This window comes from Limanda limanda, chromosome 12 (assembly GCF_963576545.1).
Source record: "Limanda limanda chromosome 12, fLimLim1.1, whole genome shotgun sequence".
Classification (NCBI taxonomy): Eukaryota; Metazoa; Chordata; class Actinopteri; order Pleuronectiformes; family Pleuronectidae; genus Limanda; species Limanda limanda.
In genome coordinates, this window is record NC_083647.1 from 18166632 (window position 1) to 18188154 (window position 21523).

General features: G+C 41.9%; 1 protein-coding gene across 1 annotated transcript in view; it reads left to right on the forward strand.

Annotated features, from left to right (window-relative positions):
- The first annotated feature begins 2593 nt into the window (after window positions 1-2593).
- zgc:110158 (uncharacterized protein LOC553590 homolog) overlaps window positions 2594-21523 on the forward strand; it is a 34356-nt gene continuing 15426 nt past the window's right edge. The window contains exons 1-4 of the mRNA XM_061082570.1: window positions 2594-2752; window positions 10480-10552; window positions 12099-12160; window positions 17169-17253. Coding sequence (XP_060938553.1) covers window positions 2697-2752; window positions 10480-10552; window positions 12099-12160; window positions 17169-17253 — 276 coding nt within the window. The 5' untranslated portion in view covers window positions 2594-2696. The remainder of the gene's footprint in view (window positions 2753-10479; window positions 10553-12098; window positions 12161-17168; window positions 17254-21523) is intronic.

A 21523-nucleotide genomic window follows, 5' to 3' on the forward strand; every position in this document is an offset into this window, starting at 1 on the left:
GCACATGATTAATTCAGGAAACATGAAAACACAGAACAAAGTGAACTAACAGGAGTAAACTTTTCGTCAATATTGTAGCTCTCTGCTTATCTAAAACTTTCTCTACTATCTCCCAAAAAATCTAAAGCAGACATGTTTTGTCCTCAAAAATAGATACAGACAGTGGAATCTGTCCTTATGAATTAAAAAACAGAACAAAATTAAATTATTGAATAAAAGCAAATTCAAACGATCCCTTTGTTAGTTGGGAACTGCTCCCACCTTTGTTGTGACCCTTGGTGGTCTCTGGACCCCAGTTTGGCATCAAGTATTACATGGAAAACAAATATGATTCATCCTTTTTACAGTTACCGCATGAAGTTGCAAAAATAATGAGGCACTTTTGGTTGGAGTTGATGGTTGTTCCAATGGAGCCACTAGATAAGTACTTGGACTGAACATAGTACCACTAAAGGGACACACAAAACCAACTCAGTTGAGGAATTGGCCCTTCACGTTAAAGAAAACATCAATGTGCACCATTAGAACATCATGGCTGAGTAATGCTTCAGAATTTGGTCCCAGTTTTAGAACCAAGTATCACATGAAAAGATGGCCACCTTTTTACTGTTACTGTATGTGATCAGATTTTTAGATAACATTTGGATAGTGGCAGTCTGATGGTGGGTATTGATCAATAATGAGGGACTTTGTGGTTGGGGTTGAATGCTGCCCCATTGAGGACACTAGAAAAGTACTATGACTGAATAAAGTGTCACTGAAGGGCCACAAAAAAACAACCTAGGTGAGGATTTGGACCCTTCTCGTTAAAGAAAGCATCAATGAGCACCATTAGAACATCGGCGCTGAATTAAGCGATAGAACTGTGTCTCCAGTTTGGGAATTAGGTATTACATGAAAAAATGTCATCCTTTTTACTGTTCCTGTATACAGTCTGATATTTAGTGGCATACGTAGGCAGTCTGAATGTCAGGATTGAACCATAATGACACACTTTTGGTTGGAGTTGATGGTTGTTCTAATGGCGACACGCAATAAGTACATGGACTGGACATAGCAGCACTCAAGATAGATTGATAGATGGATACTTTATTAATCCCGAGGGAAATTCAGATCATCCAGTAGCTTATACAGTTAACACTTAAAGGGACTCTTACCTTTTTTGCATTTGAGAATTACAGCACATTCAAATCATCCCGCCTTCCTCCAATGCCCCACCCCCTCGTTCCCATCCGCGGTGTTTTTTTGAAGAAACTTTATTTACAAGCAGACTTTCAACCTACTGCCTCCGCACAGTTTTTGTTTACCAAAGCAATGGATTCGGATTCAGAAGCACCGGTAAGTTATATACATTGATGACGCGGGCCCGAATGCGCCACAAGAACGGAAAACCTGCATGTCCATGCAGCAAACAGACAGGTCTGTCGGCCAATAAGGTCCTTCGGTCCGAAGAATTTTATTGGTTGAAGTTTTCACTAAATATTATGAGAGTGAAATAATTGTTTGTTTTTACTCCTGGTGGGTCTGTCTTGCATTTTAGAGTGTCATTACCTTATTAATACCATTTTAACCTTATCCAAAAAAAGTGTAAAAATGCAACAAAGGTAAGAGTCCCTTTAAACACCTCACTGACATAAATACATAAATCACATACGGAGAATATATTTACAGATACAGGAATGGGATGCAATGATGTGATTGTGTCAGTGTCCAGTAGGGAAGTGTTCTTGTGCTGCTGGAGTGGAAAGTACAATAAAATATATGTATATAAAACAACAAAAATATATACATATATAAATATATACGAATATGTAGTGGTAAAGTCCGTGCATGGGGCTAGTATAGCCAGTAAAGGGATGGACACTTGGTTGGTCCCCACAAACCAACCTAGGTGAGGATTTAGGGTGAATCAAGTTCCCTTCTGGTCAATGTGCATCGTATCAGATTAGATTATTAGATATTAGATATCCGATCAGCAAATGTTCAAAACTCTGCTCGGCATGAGAACACAAGCGGGCCTGAACTTCGGAAAGAGACAAACTTGAACTTGAGCGAAGTCGACACAAACTGAGCCGCTGCGCCTTTAAGAAGCCCCCACCGGCCGACAACAGGGGGGGCGTGAGCTGAATCCAGGAACAGCGATTGAAAAAAAAAAAAAAAAAAAAGAAGCTCCACCAGCGGACCGTTTCAAGTTCCCCCCTCCGGCTGAAACCCTGCCTGATTTGTGGGCAATGTTGGGGATGTAGAAAAAAAGAGAAAAGGAAACCGGAGCGAGGAGAGAGAGAGAGAGAGAGAGAGAGAGAGAGAGAGAGAGAGAGAGAGAGAGAGAGAGAGAGAGAGAGAGAGAGAGAGAGAGAGAGAGAGAGAGAGAGAGAGAGAGAGAGAGAGAGAGAGAGAGAGAGAGAGAGAGAGAGAGAGAGAGAGAGAGAGAGAGAGAGAGAGAGAGAGAGAGAGAGAGAGAGAGAGAGAGAGAGAGAGAGAGAGAGAGAGAGAGAGAGAGAGAGAGAGAGAGAGAGAGAGAGAGAGAGAGAGAGAGAGAGAGAGCGACAGAGAGAGAGAGAGAGCGAGCGACAGAGAGAGAGAGAGAGGGAGAGACAACACTGACCGGGTAGCTATGGAGATAGTCGGTTTTCCTGGTAGCTTTCTTTGACAGGTGTCGAGTGGGATAACGTAAAAGTACCAGCGCGGCTTCCAAGATGTACGGCAAGGGCAAAGGAGCTGTGGTCCCCTCCGATAGCCAGGCGAGAGAAAAGTAAGTCAATTGTTGCAGCCGCCTCACAAACAACAGGGTCAAGAAGAAGAAGAAGAAGCACCAGAAGAAGAAGAAGAGGGAGAGGAGTGTGCTAGCTGGCTAAAGTTGCTAACTGGTGTACCCCCCTTCAGCAGCTTTGTGTTTTATTGTGTAAAACTTTAAACATGAAAGCTACATTTAAACAGAAGTGATGCTGTGCTAGTTGTTAGCTTCTCCCCCCCCCCCATGCATCCTACAACTACACGGGCATGGCTACTAAAGTTAGCTTCACACACACATTGCTAGTTTCACTCTTGTTTTCTCTCTCTCACACACACGCACACAGTTGGTAGTTTGTGTTAAAGTTGCAGCACTTTGTGGAATGGGTTGCTTGTGCATGTGTTTCCAGCAGTAAGGCAGAGATATGTGGCACCCCCCACCCGGGAAGCATCGGACTGGGGCGGTGGTGGGGGGGAGAGATCCCACTTTGGGTCCGGTGTGGAGGAACAATGCTCTGTGTGGCTAACCCTAGTCCTAGCTTTGTGTATGAGTGTGTGTGTGTGTTGCCCCCGGTTGAAGCAGCAGGTATAAATAGAAAGCAGCTGTTTGTGGGGAGCTTTGTTAGAAAATAGCACCGGGACGAGCTCCAAGACCCCCCCGGTCTCCGGCTGCATTGTACCCGGGCTGGGGCGCTCGCTCAGCGGCCAGCCTCTCCTGCGATGCCCGGGCGGTTAAGCGGAGGAGGAGGAGGAGGGGGGGAGAGAGAGCTGCACCTCATAACTTTTGTGGCCCGGACAGATTTGCTCCATGTTCCCCGAGTTGCACGACCCGGTGCCGGTCACCACCAGCTCGTTATCGCCTCCGTGGCTCGCTTTAAAATTAAACTCATACCCGGGGTTTTGAGTGCGATTCGCCGGGAAAGTTGCAGCGGTGTTAGCCTCCGGAGCGGTAGCCCCTCCACGATCCCTTTGTCTGCGTGTCTCTGTCTCGATGCCCCTTGTTCGCCGGGGAGACCCGTGCCGTACGGCCACCAGCCCTCAAATCATAACCATAACCCACACACGTTTCATATTAATCTGTATTGTTCGTTTCGCATCCCTCCGTGTCGTAGTTTTTGAAATAAGAGCCGTCATGTGCAGCGAACTCCCCTTCCCTCCTCGCCTGTGTTAACAAAGCCGCCTGCAGACCTCTCCATGCTGCCATTAAACTTTGTCCGATTTGACTGGTTCCCTGAGCCATGTGTTGTTATTGTGGGGTGGTCGTGTCTGGGATGGGGCAGTTGGATCACACACACATGGGGTAAATAAGATACAGGAGCCTCCACTGAGGGGAACGCTGCTGGCTTTGTTCCTGACACCACAGTGGATGGGGTTGGACACCACACTACATGGCTCACTCCCTGGATCCCTAGACCAGTCAGCAGGTCGGTGGGACCTGAGGTGGGACACAACAGCCAAGACTTGTGTGTCTGTGTTTGTGTGAAGACCACAGGCTCACACCCCCCCACTGCTCTGCCGTGAACCCACATTTCTTCATGCGTTTCCCCTTGTTTGTCTCCATCCCACCTCCATGACTCTCACCTCCCATCCTTCGCCTCTCCTCAAAGTCCCACATCCCTCCTCTGCTGCTGAATTATTGAGACAGACTGAAGCGGCTGCTCTCAGCTTTGCGTCAGTTTTTGAGAGACAGAAGAGGAGAGGAAAGAGGGAGAGACGGTGGGTCGACTCATCCATGTTTCAGGAGGGGGTTTTGTCGGGAGCCTCGGGCAGGATGTCAGGTGTGTGCCACTGGTGTGCACCAGGGAGATTTCTCACTCGGCGGGATTAGGCTTACAAACGCACTAATGTCCCATCTCAGGACGTAGCAGGGAACGGCAGGTCAGGAGGTCACCTCACATGGTGATGGAGGAATACAATGTAGTTTCAGCATGATAGAGAGGAAAGAGCAGAAATCAGAAGGGAGGTTCTATGTGATATCAAACTTTAGTGTCGCCGGGCCGTGCAAACTTAGAAGTCTGGAGCCATCCTTCATGCTTTTTTACCTTTCTTTATAAATATGATTTTACATTCTGGCTGTCAAAGTCTCCTTCCATCAAGACATGACTGCTCCTCTGATCCCAATCTACCACCCACTGCTTTCTTCCTCCCAAAAAATGAGGCATGCCCCCCTCTAACGTTCAAGTCAAAACTAATTTCTCTCCGCTATCCCACAGCGTTTTCCTCGTCTCCTCCTCAAACTTCCCTTCCTTTTCCATGAGCAAGCTTCTGAGATTAAATAATGCAGGAGGCCAGGTGCTCACACACGCAGCCCCTTTTGCAACCCACACAAAAACACCCATACACACACCACACATAAAAATTTCATTGAAGGCCTCTGAGCGGAGGGGGGGGGGTCTGCGGTGTGATCCATATATCTCCAGACATAGGACAAATGTACAACCCTCCTTCAGACGGCTGCTCATGTAAGCAAGCCAGGAAACGTGCTGCGTGTGGCGGAGAGATGCAGTATCAATATTTGAAGCGCTGGCTTTGTCGCGAAGCTTCCCATGAGCCTTTAGGAGGCGTTTAAAAACTGTTAAAATCAGGACGGGTCAAGGGAATTGTACTGTAGGTGTTCAGGTGTGATTAGTAACCTGCGAAGTGTGGGTGGTCCGGTGCGAGACTGACCTGCAAGTGGCAGTGACTTAAACTCTACACCAGCGGTCACAGAGAGCTTTGTGACCTACAAATTGCCAGGAGCCTCGGAAAGTGGTCCGGTTGCCCTGGCTAAGTTGGTCAAGTGTGTGTGTGTGTGTGTGTGTGTGTGTGTGTGTTAGCTGAACTGCAGTCTTAGCTGAACTGCCGCTTAGGAGCATCAGTCATTTGTGAAACATCCAATCTGTCCCACTGTCTTTATTGAATTAAACAAGTTGATATGGGCAGGGTGTGATCTTCATCTTTACATGTTTTATTTGTGCAATGTGATAGATATATTTACATGTGAATATTATTAACCAGTGTAAATCACTCCAGGAAGCTCAGAATTCATTCCTGGTCCTTTGTTTGCTCATCTACATATGTCTTCTTATCTCTGCAACTATCTGACAGGGGGCACACCCTCAACCAAGCTCTCTGAACAGGGTGGCTCGCTGTATAGCTAATGCAGGCCTGCCAGACTAATATTCAACCCTTTGACCTATTCATCGAAGGCAGACATTAATGTGTATCCATGAACGTATCCATCAAACATGTAGAATTGTACCGCAACAGTGGTTTGATACAGGTAAAATACAAAGATTACAACAAATTTATAAGACGAGTGCAGAGAAAAGTTTCTCTTTTTTCTCTGTTTGCTTTTATAACAAAAACTTAAGCAAAATATGTTTATCAACAGCCTTTTTTTCCATGACTCTGATGATGTGATTACAATGACACTTACGTGACTAAGATAAGACAATGATGAGATGCCACCATCAGTAAACAGACTGTATCAACATGCCATATTGTTGATGATAAAATATAGTGAAAAACTAAACTTCACCAAAACCTCTTTATATTTTTGTTTTTGAAAAAGGAGACAAAATTTCAGTGTTTGGAATTTTCAAACAATGACATAAACTAAATGACCTTTGAATGTCTATGCTGCACATTTCTCTTCCTGCGTGACGCCACCAGTGGTGTCTTGCTCTCACCGATGAGATTGCCTGACGAAAACTTGCTACGCACATGAAGTGCTGTTGTTAGATAATATACAGTAAAGGTAAAAGAACATGACTGCAACTTAACAGGTAATAATTTGGAGCCACTTAAAACACTTACGCAGTGATGACAAAAGGCGAGTTGTCAAGTACTTGGCTTGCCGTGAGTCAAAACGAGTTCCAATTACTTTCTTTACAAACTTATTTAAAAGGTTGATAAAAACCTGTTTTAAACACGCTCAAACAAAAGAGCATCTCACTACTAGGGCCTACACAATTAGAAACATCAACACCTGTCTGGGTTGTTGTCCGAGTTTGATTTAAGGGTTTTGTTTTTTCTCGTTACATTTTAATCATATTGCAAGGTTAAGATTAAATCTGCTAATGGTGACGCACCTTTTCTGATGTAATTGTGATCATCAGGGGGAAGAAATCTTATTCGAAAGCAGGTTGGTGAAGTTTGACTAAAAAGCTCAGTCTTGGTTTTTACACTAAAACTTCCAGTTTTTCAGGCAGCATAACCTGACCAAAAACAAAAAGGTCAAAGTTGCAGAAATATAAAAGACACCAACATGGACTTTGTTAATCTCAGGACTGAAAAGACTAAAACTAAAATAAATTCCCAGTTAAATCTTTTGTCCTTAAAATGACACAAAAGCATGTTCGGCCAACATAGTGTTTAACCGAAGCTCAGCCCAGATCAATGGTCATGGCGCCATAGGTCAGACTGTATTGGACTAATAATGATCAGCTTGTATCCTGGTATGGCTTTTTTAAGGTCCATGTTTTACAGGGTGCCTGTTAAACTTTCTGATTTGAATTTTTTTTACTGCTGTTAAAACACATGATAATAAAACCGTTTTGAAACCACCCGTCCAGCTGTTAAGATCCTGTCCCCACAACCTGCTGTGGTTTCTCTGTGAAGGACATGGTGTTATCATGTAGCGACCATCGGCTCCACTCCGCACTTATTGTGTATTTGCCTATTTATATATTTTACAGACTACATTTGCATACTAACAACGCATATTTTAAACATTTGCATACCATTAGTAGTAAAAGCTGGCCAGACACAGACCATCTCTCCTGCAGTTTTTGGCAGTTCTCTTGCTTTCATGTGCTCACCTCGTCTTTACCTTGACTTGAAAAAAAATTGGCAGAAATAGCAACTAAATTAAAGCGTTCTCACAAAAGTGTGCGGTGCTTTACTATTCCCCATTCGGCCATTAACAGGTTTATTTATTTATGGTTATTTATAGTATACAAGTATAGAATATTAATCAAAAGCTAATTCCATATGTCAAATTTGGCTGCAGGTAATTTGTAATACTTGTTCCTCAATGGGCATTCTTAAAAAACACATTCAAGGAATACCGACCAAAGACATGCAATCATACTAGACACTAATAGCAACAATAGAACATGCTACAGTAGACGAAGGGAAAATGCACAGGGAGACAACCATTTTTTATTTTCACTATCAGTTTCTTTACATCAATAAAACATTAGAAATCAGAGGGGAAAATGTCCGTCCTATTAACAAACCAACCACCAAAATCTTCCATTTGCTTTTTTAAGACCAAGAAAGGCAGCAAATTCCTGATACTTATATCTGTTTTAATTCTATAGTTAAATACTCGGAGATCCCTTAAACCCTCTGTCTTGATATTTATCATTTCGGCAGACTACACACATAAGTTGACCTCTGTGCAACCCCCCCATCCACCCACACCGACCTTTCAGTTCTAGTTCTCTACCTGTTCTTATGAAAAGGTGTTGTACAGTTCTCCAGATGAGCATCCTGCTGTTTCACCTTGTCACTGAGCATCATCTGAGCAAAGGATGCAGAAATGTAAATGGATAGATTCATCACTAGCAAACTAAGTGCCGTAATTAATCTCTTTTTTAAATGGAAAGCTGCTGTAAGACATGCACTGGACAGCAGGGGATCCCCCACTGGATTCACCACGAGCGAGTGTGGGGTGTGTGATCACTCTTCTAATGCGAAACAGACGCCAAAATGAAGAAAACAAATTTTAAATTAAAAACGAATCTCCTGGTGAAAAAAGGGGACATGTATGGAGAAGACATCAGCGAAGATGTCAAGAGAGTTTGTGGTGATGAGATCTGGCGACATGTTGGAGTACTATTTGATGCTATTGTGAATGCATGTGTGAAAACAGACGGAGTGAAAGCTGTGAGCTTATCACCTTCCTATCTGAACTTTTTTTTACCATGCAACAAAACGCCATCGTAAGACGCTTAAATGGACTTTACGTGTTTGAACAGACTTGACCTTTCCTCTGCAGTCACAGCAAAGACACCGGTGGAAACTTTAAAAAGCCTGTTGGTGGTTCAAAAACAAACTGCTCAACAGCCTGATTCTCTCAAAGCCATGTTTCATCGATCAGAAAATTGACTAATGATGGGGACCATGACACTGAGCTACTGTCCTTCTCATTAGGACCTTATTGGCCTGTCGGAGGACTGTCTGCTCTGGGCACACAGGGCACTGTCATATCCACGCTGCTGGTCGATTGATGGTCCATTAACAGCCTATTAAACACGGCTAAGTGAAGGAGTTAGGAGTACAATGTTGGGCCAATAGGGGTTTCCCGCTCCGCAGCATGGTTCTCGTGTCTGTTAATAGACCCTGGTAGATTGCCATTTTCAAGTGAGGCTGGCCTGTTATAATAAAAGTGATTTTAAAAAGAAAGGGAAAAAAAACCTGCCAAGAGGTTTGGAAATGCGGCTGGAATTAGTCAGAATACTTGTCATGTACATTCAGAAAGAACGCATGTTTTTATTAAAGCTGATGAATGAATTTTAGGTTCTGTTGTGATTTGTGGACTTTGGTCATGTAGGGTTTGTCAGACACACAGAGGGAATGTTTAAAAAACATGTAGAGGTGCTGCTGAGATGATGTGGCCCCTTTCCATAACAGGACATATTCAAGCAACCCTGACACCTTTGAAAGTCCTCAGAAGCTTTACTAGAAATGGGAATTGATGAAATTCAATGGATACCAAAGGTTTTGTCCATTAGGCTTTTGACAGTGGTGTAGTGATAGACTATTTCAGAGGAGGAGAGTGTAACTTATTCTCTGCAGCTACAATTTACTGATGTCCCCTAAATGCCTCGTGTGCAGATTATTGGTAGATGCTTGAAAGCTACACTCTGAGAAGCCTGTTACACACAACTGGTGTGTAATGAAAAAAGTTGTGAGCCTGATAAAATTTACAAGATATGGTGTCTAAGTTGACATTAAGTGATTTTTACCTTCCTGGGCTAGAGCTGATATTACAACATTTACCCTCAACAGAAGTGTTGATCATTTTGGAAGCAGTGGCACTTGCATAGATTGTCAAAAACATGGCATTTCCTGAATTCAAGACAGAGTTGTATTGGCATTTCAGCATACAGCTCTGTGACTGGCATACATCTGAGAAACTATATCAATATATCAATAAATAACAGTAACATTAAGTTGAAGTCTGGCTGACTGAGTGGGGCAGAACGTTGCTTGGTCTCTTTGTGTTTTGCCCTCTGGTCACTTTCAGGACTTTGTGCTTAGACTTAAGTGAGAGTGAAATACAACCATTTACCACATTTGCTGAATGTCAACAGGCAACAATGTTTATAAACTGCAGCTTGTAAAAAATATTCACATGAACACATGTACGAAATGAAACCTGCTCTTTAATGACATTGATAATCCAATAATCTCAGTCAAGGTTTGGTTTCAACTCTGTACTTGAAAGCAATGGATGAAGTTAAGCATTTAATATTGAATTTAAAATGTTTATTAAATGGGCTTACTGGTTAATATGGACGCAACTATTTTTTCGTGGTTAAATAATAATCAAGTAAATAGCAATGTTTGAGTATGACTAGTATTTTACACCAGAACATGGTTTACCTGTCTCATATCTGCTTGAAGCCACCTTTCGTTTTATTAGCTTACACCTTGATGTGTTGATGTGTGCAGGTCTGAAATGTAGATTGATTTCACAGCAGTTTGTAGGAATAAAGAAACTGAACTAAGTTTGTAACCCTTTTTTCTCCTTCCCAGGTTAGCGTTATATGTGTACGAGTACCTGCTACATGTGGGAGCACAGAAGTCCGCACAGACCTTCCTGTCCGAGGTAAGATCCTAAACCAAGTCCTGACCAAACCTTGAAAAATGTAATTATGACTGTGAAGCCCCTTTTGCGTAGCTTGCCCATGGCTGCAATATTGCCCCTTTACTCATCTTCACAGTTGTCGTGATTGTGGAATGGGGGCCATTACTGTTTCACCATTATCCTGAATTGCCAAATCAATGTGTAAAAAGGAAAATGACACGACGATACAGACTTCAAGCCTCGTCTTCTTCACGGGAATGGATGTATCTGTCAATTGGACAGAAGACACTCTGTCGATTTAAAGAAAAGACCCCATTGGTAGAAGTAGCTTAGTATGACTCATCGTCTGTTTAGCTGCATATTGTGTGCGACAGTATCAGTGTTTCCACAGACGCCACAATGAGACATGTTAACGGGCTGCTGCAGTAATAAATGAATAAATGGTTGCAGTAATCATCAAAGGAACAATGCAGGAAATTGGGCGACGTTGTTATACAGCGTCAGATGCCGTATGGGGGGGGTTCTGGTTGACGTGGTTGGATGGTTTAACCAAACATTACACTTTAGTTATTGTCAAACTGTCACATTTGCTTCAGTCTATAACTTCCACCACGTGTTTATATGGTCACCATGACGAGAAATGACCCTCACTTAGTACTTGTTTAAAACCAAACCATGATCTTTCATTAAAACTAACCACGTGGGTGTTTTTCCATAACCAAAAGCTATAAAAAATAAGTTTCATCAAACCAGAAAAAACGTTAACCCATTACATTTCTCCTGCAGCTGATAGAGGCATAACTTTAGGAAATTTGCCTATGTACAGTGTCAGAGGATCATTTATGTCTAAGGACTCTTGAGAGCTTCCTTCATTACTAAAGCTCTTGTAGCTAACGTAGCTTTGAGCCCTCCTCGACATACAATATCAGTGCAAACATGCTAAACACGATTAGAGTGCAAGGTGTAGCATCAATTTTTCATAAGGTAATTCTATAAAGTTACACAAGCTCGTGCTCAGTGTTGGCGCTTGTAGAGAACAACTGCTGTAATTGTCAGTGGACATAGTACACTTGTGTAGTCTCAGGGTTGTTTGTATACATTTCCAAGCCTCCGAACCCCCAGACAGACAGGTTAACAGTGAAGGAGTGAGTTATTCTCTGGATTCATGAATGTTAAAAAAAAAGAAGAAGGATCAGGACTGAGACATGACAGAGAGATGAGGAAGCGGGAGATGGAGATCGACAGAGGCAGAAAGATGCCTATCTTCACGTCGGAGGCCATTGACAGTTTGAGACTGACTGATTATATGTTCTTAACCCCTGGACCTGCAGACATAATCCTCTCTCTAGTGGCCGCAAGTGACTCTTCTCTCTTCTCTCTCCATATTACTCTCCTCTACACCTCTCTTCTTCTACCTCTTTTCCTCTCCTCTTTTATTTGTTGCACACATTTCTCTCGTCTTTCCCTGTCTCACTACAATTCCTCTTTTTTGCCTGCTTTCCCTCCTCCTCCTTCCCCGATTCTCACATTCTCTATTTTCTCTTCTCCTCTTCCTCTCCTCCTGCAGATTCGATGGGAGAAGAATATTACATTAGGGGAGCCCCCTGGATTCCTTCATTCGTGGTGGTGGTAAGTTTTCCTCCTATTTTTTTAGTTTGTTTTGATATTTGTATTAATTTTAATTCCTGGTTTGTGAAAACAGATTTTATAGTGGGTCTCACCCTGTGTATATACACACACACGCACACACAAACACACACTCATAAATAGGGCTCTGATGTCCATCCCGACGCTACATAATTCATTACTGTCATATGCACAAACAGCAGCTTCATTAGAGCGTTCATGGTGTGGCGGCTCATGAAAGAGACACAATAAAATTTTGTATTTTTGAAACATGTAAAAAACATATTCAGGTGTATTTTAATATATCCGCTCGTCCTGGCTTGTGATTGAATTTGCCGTCCAGAGGTGGAGGGTCTCAGTCTCAGCCTTGGGGTTGACCAGTCTCACCGAGGGCGTGACCCCCCCCCCCCCTCAGTCTTCTACTCCTTCCCCTCCTCCAGCTCTCCATCCCTCACCCCCCCCAGTTCCTGAAACAATAGATCCAGATGGTTAGGGAATGGACCCCCCCCCCCCCCTTCTCTCTATGCACTCCCCTCCCCCTCCTCACCCCCTCTCACCTTTTGTGTTCCCCCACCTCCCACTTTTCTCCTTTGTTCACGTGGGAGAGGGATTCTTAGCAGATTAACCCGTTGCATTCCGGCTTCCTTTGTGTCACCTCTCCCTCCGCTGTCTTCTCCCCCCCCTCCAGCCCCACCCCCGTCATTTCTGCCCTTGGCTAAGATTTGACCTTTCGGGTCAACACCTCAAGCACTGATCAGCAGTTTCACAAATTTTTCGTTGTCGTTGGGAGATGTCAGGAAAATGTCACTTACATTCACAGTAAAAGTTTTACTTTCAAACAATGTTTACACACAATCAGTTCATACTAGTACTACTACTACTACAATTAGTCCATTAGTCCACTACGTAGCCTTAGATTCAAGAGCTGTTAACAAAAACACATGTTTTATGCAGCAGAATTTATTCATTATGTTTTGCATAAGGCTGCTCTACCCAGGCGCCACTCCTTACCTGAATGTTCCAATCATTTTGTTGTTGTGATGGTGTCTGACTTTGGACAATCTGCTAGTGTGTTCTCCATTTGTGAAAGCCAAACTCTTTGTCCATAGCCTTTTTTCTCGAAATTTTCCAGAGTTAATGTCTGAAAATAGCATATGTTGCAGTGACTGAAAAGAGCATATAAAAAAGCATATAAAGCAAATATAACAGGAATGTGCTGCTGCTTCCTGGAAAACGGAGTTCATGTAAATTTACAGTTCAATTCACAGTTCAATTTACAATGCTCCTTTTACCTCGGAGGAATAACTCCAGATTCCAAAGTAATGGCACTAAGTCCTTTACCTGTGGCAAATGCTCTTTAGGTTGAACTGCGTAACGTCCAGCTCATGTGCATATACTGTATGAGAGTTTTACTGAGACTTGAATCAAGCTCTTTTTGACTTACCTGAAAAAAGATTTCAAACTCTGTGAGCCGCGGAGAGAGTCTGAGGCAGGTCAAGAGATAATCAGAGCAGAAAAGAAAAGGCTACTGACACATTTTGCACCAGATTCAGCTAATAAATGTTGGGTCAGCAATTTAATAGTTTTTTCGCCTCTGATTTTTTTCAGTTTTTTTCTCACTGTCAGCAAACCCTATTAAAACAGAATTTAAATATGTTAGTCCACACTTAATGATTCTGGTGCCCTTTTGTCCCCTCTAAAATCTTTCGTAAAAGGTAATTACTTTTTTATAAAAGGTTAATTTATAATAAATAGTATTTTCTTCATCATCTTAACTCAAGCAGGAGTGAGTGGTTTATTTCGGGAGACTATTCAGAATTCATATATCAGAATTGATGTTCCACTCTGTGTTTTCAGCAGCATGTGGTATTGTTTCAAAATAAACTACAAAAACATTTAAACAACAAACTAGTTTTAAAACAAAAATGACATGAATAGGGGGAAAATCAAATTGTAAGTTGTTGTCGTTGTAAGTTGTTGTTGTCTTTTTCAACAGATTGTCATCAATAGGAAGATATAGTATACATTTATATAATCAATTTAATAACAAAACTTAAATAAACTCAACAGAGGTAAAGCACTATAAATTAAATTAGAGATTCACAATTTAGCTGAAGGACACTGCACTGGAATTGTACATATTACAACGCAAAGCATGTTTAAAAACCTGTGGCTGTCAAATTACAGACTTATAAATATACTGAATATACTTTATACTCTTTAAATTGCCTTAAAAAGAACAGTGTAACTTTCACCTCAGGGGGTGGTTCTGCTGAGTCGGAAGAATGAACGTCAAGCCAACCGAGCACCATCAGCAATATGAGACCAAGGACATGTTTTGATGAAAAGAAAATGAAGCAATAGAATAATAATTTGAAAGCACACAAGGTTGCGTAAATCTAAAGAACAAGTTCAAAGTTCTTGTTCAATTAAGGACTCGGACCTCGAAGGTCTCTTTTAACACATATACTCTACATGGTACTGCAGAAAAACAAGAAAATTGAATAGAAAGTATAAACTTATGTTGTTTTTTATAAGCTTAAAGGGATAATTCATAAAAAAATGAAAATTCACTCATTATCTACTCACAACTTTGTTGATGGAGGGTTGGGTGAAGTGTTTGAGTCCACAAAACACCATAGGAGTTTCAGGGGTAAACAGTGTTTAGCCCAGGTGACCTCGTCTCTTTAGACATTATAAGATAGGTAAAACATAACATGCCTCCATACTGCTGGTGTAGTTTCATCCAATTGTCCACAAGCCCGGACATTTATGTACTACTTAAAACAAGGTAATTTACACTGTGTTTTAGGCCTAAATTTTCGCTAATGGAAGTACCAAAGCTATTGGACATGGCCTCACGATGGTGTGGCCGAGGGTCCATGAATGCACCCGTAGTCACATTTAGGCTAAAACATGGTGTAAATCACACAGTTTCAAGTCACAATTTGAATGTCCGGGCTTACAGACGTTTAGATGACACCACACGAGCAAAATGGAGGTATGTTATATTTTTTCTGATTTAATACGTCTGAAGTGGTCGCCATTCACTTTAATTGTATTGGATTCGGCTGCAACACGGTTTACCCCTGAGACTCCAGATGGGTTTTGTGGACGCAAACACTTCACCCACCCCTCCATGGCATGTTGGGTGAAGTGAGGAGATAATGAGTGAATTTTCATTTTCCGATGAACTATCCCTTTAAGAAGTAAAGCTTTTTCTTTTCTCATCACATAAATTCATCTTTTAATTATATATGAACTTGGCAGGAACCAATATATTCTCTCATCCTTCTTCTGTATTTGTTTGGGCTTGTAATAAAAAAGGATATATTTTCGCCTGAAAGGTTTTAAGTTCAACAACTTTAAAGCGTTTCCGGCAGTTAGGGTGTCCTTGAGAGGAAACACTGACACACTTACCATGTGGGCGTCTTTGTAGCTGAACCCTGCACTCTGACCTTCTCACAGAAGAAGGTTAAGTTTGGAGGGCAATCTATCAAATGATGCGTGCTGCACACTGGAGGATGTTCAAATATCTTAACTGAATAAAAACGGACCGAATCTTAACTGATTTAATACCACAAACATAACAGATTTTTACTTCTGCCAAGGAAGTTATTTTCCGTCGGTGGCTTTTGGTTTTTAAGCAGGATTTTTACATTTTTGTTCCTGAATCCTGATGAAAAAAATGTGGCTTAGTTAGGAGACTTATATCTATGAGTGTGGAAAACTTGGTGCAGCTTGATTTAAGAGGACTGTCGGGCCGTGGTGGAGGTACTGTATATGCTCTACCAAGTGCCTTTCTAGTTAATCTTTTAATTGGGAGAATGCACGCACTAGACGATCCAGTTCAGACACAGACCACACACACTTAGAAAAAAGAAAAAAAAAGGTTTCTGAGGAGCGATTCCAGAAACTTGGGAACTTGCAGAAACGTGCGTGATCACACACGACTTCAGATTAAAAGCAAACATGGAGGCGGCCTGCCAGAGTTGTCAGCTGGTTGCATTTGTCTGCGTAATGTTTTGCTCATTCAACTGTACATGTTTAACAAGCACTCATACTGTTGACACAATTCCACAAGTTAGTCCTATTCTACTATCCATGTTTTGGGTTCGAAACACAAGTATACTGTGCAACATCTGGTTGGTGAGACGTCCTGGTCCGCTTGCTCTCATTGGCTGCAGGTTTTTCTCATCTAAGCACCGTTCACCCTCTAAACTTCATGAGTCTTGATTCAAAATCAGCAAGTTCCACTTCAATGTGCTCAAAAGTGGAGCCTAAGATAATATTACTAGGTTTTCGAGTCTGAGATTCAACGTGTGTGTGTGCATTGCAGATTAACAGGGCATGTGAAGTGAAAGCCTGATTAGTGATCACGTTAGCCGAGTCGCTGTTTGGCTTGGTTTATAGCACTTCCACTAAATCCATGCACAAAGACTGATTGAATTTAGACCTTTTAGACAGGTAGCACACAGGTATTCAGTCTTGTTGTTCTGTTGTCTGTGTCGGTGTGTGTGTCATTTTGAGACAGAGAACTGTATAGAATGAGTTGATGTGTATAATATGTGTGTGCGTCAGAATCTCATTGTTCTTGTATGAATCAAACGATTAGCAAATTCCTTCACAATGAGGCCATTTTCCAGTCAACACTTGTGCAGGAGGTTAATTCAGGGATTCACTTTAGGCAGTATAAGTTTAAAATGGATGTGTGTGTGTGAGCCTGTGTGTGAGACCGTGTGTGAGACTGTGTGTGTGTGTGTGTGTGTGTGTGTGTGTGTGTGTGTGTGTGTATTGTAAGAGAGTGAGAGGTTGATTGAGGGGGCGACACTGGTATTGTGTCCCTCTTACAACGATGCTCAAGTGCGCAAGAGGCAGTTTAAGAGCGCTATGGAGATAATGTGAGTGTGTGAATGGGTTATGAATAGCTGTTACACATTGGCTTGTATTGCTCTGTTTGCTAACCTTTGACCTCTTCTCTCTCTGTCTGCTCTCCCCCCCCCCATTTCAGCGTATTCTGGGATTTGTATTGTGCGGCTCCAGACCGAAGGGAGACATGCGAGCACTCCAGCGAGGCCAAGGCCTTCCATGACTACGTAAGTGGCAGATGGGGCCTTTTTTTTGTTTACACACTCAGGTTTTTTGTTTTTCGTTGTATGTAAAACTGTACACATTTTATTGTGAGTTCAAGTGTTTAGGAGAAGCTTGAAGCAGCACCTCAAGGACATTTTTGACGATCAGCATTATCAGTTTTATGGATCAAACTTTAAAGTTTAAATGTTTCTCCTCTAACCAGGACACCAGCTCACTGGAAGCAATATAAATTAATTAATAACCACATTAGAAATCACAGTTTTTACTGGTAACCCATACTGGTGTTGTTATCAAGCACATAAAGGAGAAATTCTGTTATTTTGAATTCTTGCTGGTTGCTGAGGTCAGAGGTCACCTCTTTCAAAGTTTGTAGGGATTCCTCATCTTGCATACGGATGCTTCAGTGTTTATCGTTTGCTCACATGCATGCTCAGGTCATCTGTAGTTTGAGTCCTACAACGTCACATCCCATCTAATAATAATGTAAAAAAAAAGTGCCTTTTTTTACACTGTACCTGTATCCACTTGTGTGTAAATGTCATGTGTTGTGGTTGACACTGTGTCTGTCTTCAGCTCCTCTGGACCGTGTGTGTGTGTGTGTGTGCGTGCGTGCGTTGTATAGTGTGGGGAGATAATGGAATAGAGTTCTAATCCGGTAATCCCGGCACTGGGCTGAGGCTAAGCCAGGGATTTGTGTGTGTTCGTGTGTGTGTGTACATGTGCATGCATGCGCGTGTATGCGCGTGTGTGTGTATGTTTGTATTTTTGGACAGGGGGCATCTTTGGCAGCCAGCCCAAAGTAGGAGGGTGGAGGGGCTCACACCCTCAGTGCCAGCCAGCATGACAGTTAACCCTGTGTCTTTTGTGTGTTGGGATGGGTGTGTGCTACATGTTTGCGTGTAGTCTGCTCCTAACAGTGATAAAGCGAAGGAGACGGGAAGGGTTTAATTTTGGCTCCGGCCCCCCGAGGCTAGTCTCTGAGCACAGGTCCTTTTCTACTGGTTTTCAAAAGAACGAGCCGGTTTGAGGCATCGGCAGAAAAAAAAAAATTTCACCCGACCTCAAAAGAGTTTCTTAGTCTTTGGAGAATTGCTAGATTGCAAGCCAGCGTTTAAGAAGCATTATCACAGTTCTCTCTGCTGGGTGCAGACACGCTGCAAAGGTTCATGGTTACTTTTTGACACTGGATATAAAATGAATGCAGTGGTTGTAAGACTGTTTACCTTAAAGTGATTTTACAGTAAGTTGATGTCAAGTTTTGAGTTCATACTTTTAAGCGTGTAATTGCTTTAGGCATCTGATCCACCACAGACCTAGCTTTGCAGAGTTCAGATAGAGGCTGTTTTTCCTTCTCTCATATATAATTTCATATCAATATTTTGATCTGTTTTTAATTAAGCTATATATGCAGACCTTTAGTTGAGGCTTATATGACTTAACATATCTCAAATATGGAGTGAAGTGGTTTTTATTTGAGGTTTTTAGCCACTTGTGTATTCTGAACTATCTATAAAATGTTAGACATTAACAGATATTTTTGTATTTGATGATATAGAGTTGACAATGAGTTTGAGCAGAAGGAAAACAAAAGATTGTTTATAGCAGAACTGCAGCTGTAAGTTACAGAGCTTCTCTCTCCTAGTTAATTTAGATGCAAGCGTGTTATATCCTGCATTAATGGATGATAAAACATCATGTCATACATCATTCATCATGTCATACAACAATTAATATGCTGGTTTTGGATTATATGTAATTTTAATTAATTAAATGTAAGTTTTTGAAGCGTGACGACACATCAATAGTGGGATATGACAAATCTTAAGTATGACAATTTCCTCAACAGAAGAGGGGGGGGGAACATTTGAACGACACACATTTGTGCTAATTTTATGGACTTTCCTCACATCTTTGGTACATATGTAGTGTTGTGTTTTTTTTCAAAGGAAATTGGTTAGTGGAGGGAGGAAGACCAAGTGTTTACAAACAAGGAGGAGCTAAGAGAATTTATTTTGTAAGCATGACATGGGGAGAAGAGGGGGATGACATGTAGCAAAGGCCCAGGTCGGAACCGAACCTGCCGCAGGACTCAAACCTGGCTGAGTGGCTGCAGGGCGCCAGTGCTTCCAGGCAGGGGCGGACTGGGACAGTAATTCAAGCTGGGAATTTGACTCCTTTCCAGACCACGCTTTTCACGCACAGCGCCAGACCTATAATTTTGTGGGCTAAACCGATTTGTTGATGTAACACATATCTACATCAGAACTGTCATCGTGCAGTGAAAGTCTGTGGAAACAGGTAGTTTCTCAATGCTAGTCTGTTATTTTGTTCCTTGGATTTAAGTTTTTCTTCATTATCAAGTTTGACTAATTATTCTCACAGGGAGATCATTAATATTTTAAGTCTCAATTATCTCTGAAATAGTTTTCACACCGAGTTGTAATTTTTTTTCATCATTCATTTTTAGTATTTTGGCATTGCTTCATTTGCTTCAAATTAGTTTGTGTATTTATATTATTTAAATACTTAGTCAGTTATCTCATTAGTTGATTCATGTATTCACTGACTGAACAAACTATTTACAAGAAGGTCGCCTTTATGTTGAAATCACTCTTACATGGCTGGTTTGACCACAGACCTGTGCTGCTGCAGTGTTGGCGTCACTTGACTCACCTGAACCCTTCATGGCAACTTGTCGCTTATTACGCATTGTTCAGCTGCATCTCTTAATTCTTGCCTTTCTCTTTCTACTGACCACGACCTTTGATTTTGCCGGTGACTTGTAAAATACCATCAGAGGTGGTGGCACGGCTGCTATAGCCATTTCAGATAGTGGAGCTGTATTATCTTTGGCTGCTCGGTGATTTGCCGAGAGACGTCGCTTCCCACGTCGTTACGTCAGATAAGTTGATTTGACAGGTCCATCACCTCGGTCCTGTTTTCTATATTATTACTGGTCAAGTAATCAGTTCAAGGCCAAATGGACCATCAGGCCACTGGGGAATGTCCCGGTGCTCCTGATGTGCACCACTGCTGCTAGGTGAGCTAGCACACACTCTGCATACGTAGGTTTGAGTCCTTCTGCATCCACTATGATCTTTTATGTGCAAGTTTAAAATGTTTGGCTACGATAACTACTAATCCAAAAATGGTGCAACCAAGGGTTTTACCATAGAAAAATAGATTGTAAAGACATAAACATTTGCCACCAGCACTGTGTCAACCTGCAGTGATGTAGTTCTGGCTCCTCTTGATTCCTTCGTCACAGCAGTCCTCTGTTTTTTTTTTACCTTAGCTGTTTCTTTCTTTATGCGTCTGCCCACGTATCTCTCTCGCCGTCTCTTCTTTTTGTCTCTGTAGCATTTTGTTAAACCCGTTCACACCATGTTTTGTGGTTTCTCTGCGACACCCCCACATCTGCATCTCTCCTCCCTCCCCATTTCTCTGTTCATTCTCCTCAACTCTCCGCCTTTTTCCTCCCACCCTCCTTTTACTACATCTTTTACTACATCCTTTACTCTTTCCTTAACCCAACATACATGTACGCTCTCATCTCTTCGTCTCACTGGCCTGCTAGCTCACTCCCTCTATCCAACTCCCCTCCTCTCCCTTTCTCTTTCCCTGTCTTTCTCCCCCTCCTCCCTCCCTCCCTCACCACCACTACTACCTCTATTCCCGGGAGAAGATTGATTGGCTAATCTCGCTGTTTACCCACAATTCCTAGTAGCGCTGAGTGGAGAGGGCAGTGTAGGCTACAAGAAGACACAACCAGGAGACAGTTGAGATGTCTGAAGATGGAGCTGAGTGGGCAAATGTTGAAACGTAGAGGCAGGGATGTGGAAGATAAGTTTTATTCAAAGTTAAGTAACTGTAGGAGGTGTGTGTGTGAAATTAAATCTGGCTGTTGATTTTACCAAACTGAATAACTATTATTTTAATAAAATTATAAGTCTTACTTTATTCAAACTTCATGTTTCTTTAAGAACTACCCCTGGCTAATTTAGTTTTTCTTGTTGAATTGAATATTGATGACATTTAATCTCCAATATTTATTGGTGACTGTTCACTTCACATCACTTATTTTTAAATATCTTTAAAAAGCAGCTCACAGATCCTTTCTAACATCTTCTATTGTTTAAAACATCTGTTAAACCATTGTTTTTTCAAACATTACAATAAACAATCTTGATTGCATTTGACTCGCATAAGTCACAAACCTCCTCTGCAAAAATTTAGTTGCATGCGTTCTGTTAATCCTGTTCTGCTTCCTCT